The sequence below is a fragment of the Suncus etruscus genome, chromosome 1 (assembly GCF_024139225.1).
Source record: "Suncus etruscus isolate mSunEtr1 chromosome 1, mSunEtr1.pri.cur, whole genome shotgun sequence".
NCBI classification, from domain to species: Eukaryota; Metazoa; Chordata; class Mammalia; order Eulipotyphla; family Soricidae; genus Suncus; species Suncus etruscus.
The window spans coordinates 144,292,782-144,301,994 of record NC_064848.1 but is presented as its reverse complement, the minus strand read 5'-3'; the positions used below and the strand labels follow the sequence as shown (position 1 = coordinate 144,301,994).

The 9,213-nt window shown below is 39.1% G+C and overlaps 1 protein-coding gene across 2 annotated transcripts in view; it reads right to left on the bottom strand.

The window, feature by feature from the left end:
* Positions 1 to 3,124: 3,124 nt before the first annotated feature.
* The window catches only part of CALD1 (caldesmon 1), a 110,171-nt gene continuing 104,082 nt past the window's right edge, over positions 3,125 to 9,213 (bottom strand). For both annotated transcript variants that reach the window (XM_049774430.1, XM_049774437.1), the window contains 2 exons: positions 8,946 to 9,026; positions 3,125 to 5,381 (listed from right to left, as the gene is read on the bottom strand). In XM_049774430.1, the coding sequence (XP_049630387.1) occupies positions 5,376 to 5,381; positions 8,946 to 9,026 (87 nt within the window). In that variant the 3' untranslated portion in view covers positions 3,125 to 5,375. The remainder of the gene's footprint in view (positions 5,382 to 8,945; positions 9,027 to 9,213) is intronic.

Below are 9,213 nucleotides of genomic sequence, written 5' to 3'. Positions count from 1 at the left end.
ATGACTCAGTGACAGCAGCAACTTGCTTGCAGGGCAGGACACTTGGTATCTGATGGTGAGGTGAAACTGGAGGACGCTCCACATCTTGACTTTGATGAAACACAGAAACCACACAGAAACCAGAATCCTTTTGGCACAGAAACCAGAGTCTTTACAGAAACTGGACAACAATAACAGCTAATGTGTGAAAAATTTTCGCCACAGATAATGAATGACTCAGGGATTGGACAACCTAGTGTGCCTGGAGCCCAGAGTCAGTCTTATGCAGAGAACTTCAGGGATAAGGTCTCTCTGTATTTAGGACAAGGCTTTTTTTTCCCCCATTTTCCCCATATTTTGCTGGGACTATCCAAACAACACTTGCCACTCTCACACCGTTATTGTGTGGCTTTCTGGGGACCCCGGCCAGCAGGGTGAAGGGGATGAATGCTGCAACTTATTCGTGGGTTCACTGAAGCCGACCCGATCCGAAATATCTATGGGAAAAATCTGTAGAGGTTAGAAAGAAGGCCTAAGTCTTTTTATCTGATCAAAGGCAATTTATTAAGCAGGCAAATGCTTATATATATATATATATATATATATATATATATATATATATATATATTTACACAAGGGGAAGTATGTCTCAAAAACTATTGGTCATTTCAAACCATCTCTTATCCAATTATATTCCAAGCATAGGCACATAACCAAAAATGAATAAAGGTACTAAACATTAAACTTATGGGGCATACAAGCATTGGTCAATTCAAACAAGCTTTTCACCAATTATATACTTACTACAGGTATTTGGCCAAAAAGGGAAAAAGGATAGAGTGTGTCTTGTTAAGCACAGCCCAAAGGAGGTGGGAAAGGAAAAAGGGGGAGGCATGACTCAATGACTCAATGACTGATCCTAGCAACTTTTAGCTCGACCGGAATCAGAGACATATAAGGAAATATTATCTTATCCCTGGCCTCATGGCCCTGCGGTTAGTACAAGGGGCTATGCTGTTGCAAGATTTCCTATTTGCTCATGGGCTAGGAACCTGCCGACAGTCACATATGCAGCTCAGTGGAACTTTCCACAGAGATAGAGGCTAAGGTTGATAGCATCCATTTTGTGCAGGCTAGAGCAGTCTCCCACAGTTATTGCTGTATTTTTTAACTCTTATCCTTTTTTAACAAAAGAAGAGCTTTCTAAACTTTCTGCTGGTGCTTCAATGAATTCATTGTGAGTGAATAGTTTTTTAAAAATATTCTTTCCTTTTGGGGATACACTTGTAAATAAGGGTAGATTACTGCTCACACTGTGGCACTGTGTCTGTGCCACATAAAGAGATTCTGATACTAATAATAATAAGAAACTATATCATAATGTGATTTCCTGAACATGCACCATATCAGGTTAGTTTCATTCATTCCTATTTTTTCTTTTTCTTTTTTTCCTTTTTGGTTTTTGGGTCACACACAGCAGCGCTCAGGGGTTACTCCTGACAGAGCTTAGAAGTCGCTTCTGGCAGGCTCGGGGGATGAGATGCTGGGATTCAAACCACTGTCCTTCTGCGTGCCTCGCCTCCACGCTATCTCTTCGGCCCCTCATTCCTATTCTTAAGTTCAGTATTGTATATTCTTTTGATCATTTTAACTTGATGATCACACTTATTTTCTAAAAAGCTAGCACTTTTCATATGGAAATAAACAGACATTGTGTTTTAAGTTATATGAATTTGATAATTTGTACAATCTTCTGGGGAAGAGTTTTAATTCACACTTTATAACCTTGACCCTCACATTTCAGACAAAGTTGTTCTATATCAATATACAAAATTACTTGAAAAATAATTTTCGGGACCACACCTGGCAGTGCTCAGGGGTTAGAGGTTATCCCTGGCTCTGTGCTCAGAAATCACTCCTGTCAGGCTTGGGGAACCATATGGGATGTCTGGTTCAAACCCAGGTTGGCTGCATGCAAGGAAAACACTCTACCCATTCAGCTATTTCTCTGGTTCCTACTTGGATACTGTCAAGTCTTTGCAACTAAATACGATTCTGTCAATGGCTGGAGCTATTTAATAGTATTCCTACTATAAGAGAGTACAGTTAAAGGTTGTGGTGATTGAAAGGTTATAGATTGCTTTGATTGTATTGATCTGATTATATCCCATTACTGCATAATTCCTTGATCAAAACAGCCGAGAGAGACACCTAGGTACAGACCCAGGAGTAGCTGTTGAGCACCAGTGGGTATTGCTCCCCAAAACAACCCCTCCAAAGACCTCTAAACTCCCTGGGGGTAATAGTATTGTTGACTTAGAAGCCGAAGGTGTTTTGTGACAAGACAGAAAATAAGCAGGAGGGTAAATGAACGTATACTTTGGAGGGAGGAAAAATTGGGTCACACCCAGAGGTGCTCAGGGTCTACTCCTGGCTCTGCACTCAGGGATCCCTTCTGGAAGTGCTGGGGAAACTAGGATAAGCTGCATATGAGGCAAGTATCCCATTTCTATGCTATCTCCTTTATTCCATAATTTTGTTGTTGTTTTTGTGATGCTCAGTTGTTACTTCTGGCTCTGTCCTCACTCCTGGTGAGGCTCAGGGACTTTATAAGATGCTGGGGATAGAATCTGTCTCAGTCACATGCAAGGCAAGTGCCTTATCTGTTTTACTATCTCTCTGGCCCCTTGTCCTGAAAATTTTAACTAATTTTTCGAGTTTTAAAAATCCCTCATTTCATACATGTTTTCCAAACTAGAACAGTTCAATGTTTTGTTTAAAAAAATGTCCATAATAGGAATTATAAAAATATACAAGGTGGCTTTTCTTCTGTGAAGGGTGAAACCAATACTTTATGTGATATACATTTATTTTGCTATACCATCTTTTTTTTTTTTTTTTTTTGATTTTTGGGCCACACCCTGCGGTGCTCAGGGGTTACTCCTGACTGTCTGCTCAGAAATAGCTCCTGGCAGGCTCGGGGGACCATATGGGACACCGGGATTCGAACCAACCACCTTTGGTCCTGGATTGGCTGCTTGCAAGGCAAACGCTGCTGTGCTATCTCTCCGGGCCCGCTATACCATCTTTTTACAACAGCTAGAACTCTCTTTATCAATAACACAAAACAAGCAATTCCACACAGTTGAAGGAATTCCATTTATTGTGGATGCCATTTTTCACAATATCTATTTAATGCGGCAATCATTTATCAGTGAAAATATCAAGTGTTACAAAATTCTTAGGCATGGCAGATTCACAGAACATGCTAGTCACACTGCAGTTTGACTTCTCAAAGAGAACAGAGAATTGTAACCAAACATGTAAACATGGATTTTTGTTTTCAAAGGATGAAATCCAAATGGAAGGTGATTCTACACTCAAACATATTCCATCCAACCTTGGAGTAAAAGTAAGAACTAATATATTCTTTTGTCAACTTTAGACATTCTAGAAAAAAATAATAGTTCAGGAGAAGCACTTGTTCAAAAATACAAGAAGACATTGTCCTCTTGCCTTAGGCCTCTGTGATGGGCAGTAATGTCAGTATTTATCAGTGAGTTCTTGGTCATTAGTAGACTCATGTCAAAGTTGAATGACTTGTGTTATCTTGGTTGCTTTCCTTCCTTTGACCTAGATATGCTAAAAGCTAGACTTTGACTACGTTGTACTGACTCACAAAGAAAATAGTATTTGGAGGGTGGTAATAACTACCTAGACAGCATTGCCCTGGCCTGTTCTTCCAGGGAACTCTTTAGTTTCAAAAAATAGTTCTTTGGGGTACTATCTCAGTGTGGTAGGAAAATTGAGATGACAACAATTTTGGTTCAATCAGTAGAGGTATAAATAAATTTACTTACATTATAGGTATACCTCTGTTGCCAGAACACATTGCCAACTCTTTTATCATCTATTGGGATGCATAAATGAATACTTTTGAGAAAAATAAAATTGATATAAAATATGTGTAAAAAGTGGCGAATTAAAAGGCTTGGGGCTAAAAATTAAAACTAGTGAAGCTCATATGTGCATGTGTGTTAAAAGTTCAACACATGATCCCCTTATGATAAGTACTAACACTCATAAGGCAAAACTTTTAAATACATTTCAGTATACTAAGGCTGAAAGTACTGTCATAAGATACTGTGCTTTTCTCATTTTTCTTTCTGCTTTCAGATGAGCCAAAGTTGTTTTTTGTATACCCATACATGGTATGCCAATATATACAATCTTCTCATTCATTAACATTCTTGTCTTTAAAGTTGAGAGAAGGGAAAGATTTTGTATACCATTCAGGGCAACTTATGGTGAACTTAATTGCACAGAATAAAGTTGTGAGCAAGCTTTGAGTCTGAGCCAGATGGTATATTTGGAAAGTTTACACTGGACTTAAAGATTGCTTTTAAATTATAAACTAAATATGATGTTTTATAGAAAATGCCAACCTTTTCCACACTTCCAATTTCCCTTTTTTCCCTTTTTTTTTTTTACAAGTTATTGGACATTGAAATATTGATACCTAGTCTGCGATGTCTCTGTTGGCAAAGATGAGATATGAATATAGCATTGTGACTTTTAATTTTTAAAAAGCTGTGATATTGACTAGTTACAAGGACATACTGCTAAATATAATAATCTATAACACACAAAAAAGGCTTCTACCATTAGAGTGTCTGTATACGTGTATGCACATACATACATGATCAGGCCATCTAAAATGTGGTGCCCTATCGCTATCAAAGAAATCCACAAAGCAATAAACCTACAGAGATCAGTACCACTGTCCACTACATCATACTCCAATTTAGATATTCATTTGCATGAAAAAAGTAATACCTTAACAGTACATTTTAAGGGAAAAGAATCATTACCGCAGTATGCCAAAGCTGAGTTGGGTTACTTTGAGAAAGTGTTACAATTGCCTCATAAGATCATTTCTTCCATGCTTTATTCTCTAAAGTGCAGGAACAACAAGCCCTTCAGTATTTCAAATAAATCCCCCATCACTCATTTTTTCTGGTTACTGCACACATTTCCTCAGGCAATTTTGACTTGAATTTGCTTACAATAACTTTCCACATGGTTGGTATCATTATCCAGACCCAGAGTTAAGAGGATCAGTAGAAGAATCTCTATTTCACAGCATGGGTTTCTTTAAAAACAGGCTCCTGTGCAAAGGCAGTACTTTTTTTTTTTTTTTACCATGAACATCTCTAGACTGTGATTATTAAATATAGTGATAATATACATGGGTTTATCGGGATAATAAGAAATAAAATAAAAGGAAATGAACCCAATTAGTAAATCAACATAAATATAAAACAGAGCAAATGAGCCCTCTTCAGCTGAGCTGGTTCAGCATGTTGAGTGGCTTTTGGGTTCCATCTTGAACAGTCTCAAACCTGTGAAGAGAAGACAGTTTTTTTAAACTTTCCTCAGTGATTCTCAGGGCTTTACACCTGGTTCTATACTCAGGAATGGGGTTCTAATGGGGGAATCATATGCAAGGCAAGTGCCCTCCCTACACATGGTACTATCTCCCTGGTCCCTAAAAGAAGACAGTTTTTTTCTAATTTTTTTTGGGGGGGCCACACCCAGCGGTGCTCAGGGGTTACTCCTGGCTGTCTGCTCAGAAATAGTTCCTGGCAGGCACGGGGGACCATATGGGACACCGGGATTTGAACCAACCACCTTTGGTCCTGGATTGGCTGCTTGCAAGGCAAACGCCGCTGTGCTATCTCTCCAGGCCCTCTAATTTTTAATTTTGGGGAAACACCCAGAAATATCAGGGGTTACTTTTCAGTCTTCACAAAGGAATCACTACTGGAGGGGTTTAGGGGAGCGTATGAGATGCTGAGAATAGAACAAGGATTAGCTATGCGTTAGGCAAGACCCTTATCATTGTATTACTGCTCTGGCTTCAATAAGACAGTTTTAAATTGGCATATCATGGTATTGTAGCTGGATACTTGTGTTAGGAGGGAAGAATTATAATATGATTGTATATTTATGAAAAGATTCTTGTTGGCATTCTGTTCAAATAATGTAATTTCCCTTTATACCATTTTTTTTTTCTGCATCTCTTTCACCATTTACTACTTTTGAAACACGAGTGAAAGGTTTTGTTTTTTTCTTAACTCTACTGTAAGGAATCTTTTCTCCCAACTTTCTGTTTCCCTAACCTCTTCTTTTGAGATGTTAATCCCACCTGGATGATCAGACCCACCCACAGCTGGGATGGAACAGTCTGTTTTGAATAAAGAATAAAAGAGGCTGACTGTGGGGTGGGGGAGGCAAAAAGAAAGCAGAAAGAGGCAGAGAGGAGAGGCAGCAAGAAAAGCATAGCAGAGAAGCAGGAGAGAGAAAGAGAAAGAGAGAGAGGGAGAGAGAAATAGAGACAGAGAGAGACCCATGACTCATGGCGCAGGGCCATGGAATAAAAGCTAAGCTGACTCTGATGAAACTTTAACTGATTACTTGTGAATTATTTCTCTGCTGCTACTACCCTTCATCAGAATCATCCTCCCGAGGGGTTAGAAACATGCTGCCTAGAGTGGATCTCTTTATATTTTATATTTTAATTCAACAGTCTACCAGAAGGACAGAAATTACACACAACCTTTCCATGTGAGTAGAATTCTAGGAGTCCTACCATTCCAGATGAGGCATGTATTCCAATAGATAAAGATAATATTAGAGATTATCCTAATAATCTCTTGAAAGCCGTTTTTTTTTCCCCTCGAGTCACAACTGGCAGCGCTCTGGCTCTATGCTCAGAAATCGCCCCTGGCAGGCACAGGGGACTATATGTGATGCCGGGATTAGAACTACCGTCCTTCTTCATGAAAGGCAAACGCCTTACCTCCATGCTATCTCTCTGGCCCCTAAATTGATTTTTTTTGTTTTGTCTTTGGGTGACACCCGGTGGCGCTCAGGGGCTACTCCTGGCTCTACGCTCAGAAATCGTTCCTGGCAGCTCGGGGAACCATAAGGGATGCCGGGATTCGAATCACCGTCTATCTACATGCAAGGTAAACCCTCTACCTCCATGTTATCTCTCCGGCCCCGAATAATTTCTTCATGGAGAGTTCATGGAGAGTCTTAAGCACATTGGAGATGGGGAAGACGCAGTAGATTATATGTTAACACTATTGTAACTAGGTTACCTAAACTATAAAAAATAAAATATATTCCATATCTCAGATCTCCAGCTCAGGAATGTTATTTACAGGGATTCCATTACATCTGTGAAGACACTCCTCAGAAGACTATGTATATATCTGGATTGTTTTTGAAAGGCCAGAAACCCACATACAGGGGCAAAGGTCCTAATGGCTTAGGATGAAAATAGTTCATTCTTTGAAGAACAAAACAACTAAAAACAATCTCCTACTTCGTTTACCAGGAGAGAACTTTTAAAGGGTACTTTAAAACTTCATCTTTGAGGGCCCGGAGAGATAGCATAGCGGCGTTTGCCTTGCAAGCAGCTGATCCAGGACCAAAGGTGGTTGGTTCGAATCCCGGTGTCCCATATGGTCCCCTGTGCCTGCCAGGAGCTATTTCTGAGCAGATAGCCAGGAGTGACTCCTGAGCACCGCCGGGTGTGGCTCAAAAAACCAAAAACAAAACAAACAAACAAACAAAAAAAAAAACAAAAAAAAACCTTCCTCTTTGAATATAAATTCTCAATGGAATATGCAAGCCTCAAAATAAAGCCAGGATAATGGTTTAAGTTTGGTCAAAATAAAAATTATTAGTAATAAAAAAAAAAAAAAAAGAAAAGAATGAGTTTGTCCTGAGTTTCAGGCCAGATTCTGCTACTTATTTGCTATGTAACTTCAGGAAAGTTAATTATGTCCATCTCAATGTTCTTAGCCATCAATGAGAGTAAATATAATGCTTACTTTAATTATTGGCTGGAGGGTGACATGAATTTACATAGGTTAAGAAGGTAGAACCTTATATATAGTAGGAACTGACCAAGTGTTTTGGCTTGTAATAATTATTAGGCACTATGTATATATTTAACAATAAATTAGAAAATTAGAGTTATTAAGTCTATTTAAATGCTGGCCTAGTGGGTTTTATTGGAATCCTACCATGAGAGAACATAAAGTAACTTCTTCTGGGGCTGCACTAGACTTAAGAGCACAGAGAAAATTAGAAAGAGGGTCAATCTCACTTCAGTGAGCTCTAGTGATCTCTAGTTGCCTTTGGGAATATTCTTCTGACCTGAATTTGTTTAAATGCTTCTTTCCCTAGAGTTCATAAACTGACCTTTTCTTGATCCCTGTTGTCTTTCTTTAAGATTTCCCTCTAGTACAAAAGAAGATCGAATGCATTAACTGAAATTGGGGAAGAGCTACAGTGAGAAGTTGTAAGAGTACCTGGTACACCCTGGACTTCCTTTGGCCTGAACATCATTTATGTTTTCCTAAGTTTCCTTTAAGAACAGAAGACCCCTTGCCTCCAAAATGACAAAACCCAGCACTCAGCCTTTTAGCCTTGAGGTTTTTTTTTTAGGTTAGTTAGTTTTATGTAATATTTAAATCCTTTGAACACTTCGTCCTGGCAACCTTAAATGCTCTTCTGTTGGCTTGTCATATTACTTTAGAGTAATTCATAGAGTTAGCCCTTTCCATAGGTGATTTTTAAGTGATGGAGGTATAAACCTGCACCTTGTAAGCAAATGTAGATCCTGGCTATTCCCTACAGCCTTCTGCTTGCTGTCAATGTCCACATGCTGGAGAGTGTCCAGAGAGTGTCCTGTTGGAAAAATCTCTTCCAGGGTTAGACTATGTTACATGATGGATGGACCTTTTCCAAACCTCTGCACAGGTCATGAGACATTGATGGTCTTCCAGAAAAGGCTCTCTGAGTCCTAAGTATTTCTCACTGGGCTCTGACATGCATTGCAGAGGAAGCTGAGAAGAACCTATGACATACAGATCCTTCAAGTAGATTACCTTTGTGGGAGAAGTGACCTTATCCACAGACTGTTTTTCCCAGAGGTTCCTCTTGCCAGATACATCTCCTGGCCGCAAATCCTAATATGAGAGAACAGGAAAATAATTATATATACATAGGTGGCATTTATATTTTCTGACCAGGTCTAAATAAACCAGCATCACCTCTGCTTGGTGATTTGTCTGAATCAATTTCTTCAATATTCTTTGTCTTAGTGATCTGAAATGGATGAAGCCAAAGCTTTCATCAGCCATTATTTTTAACCGG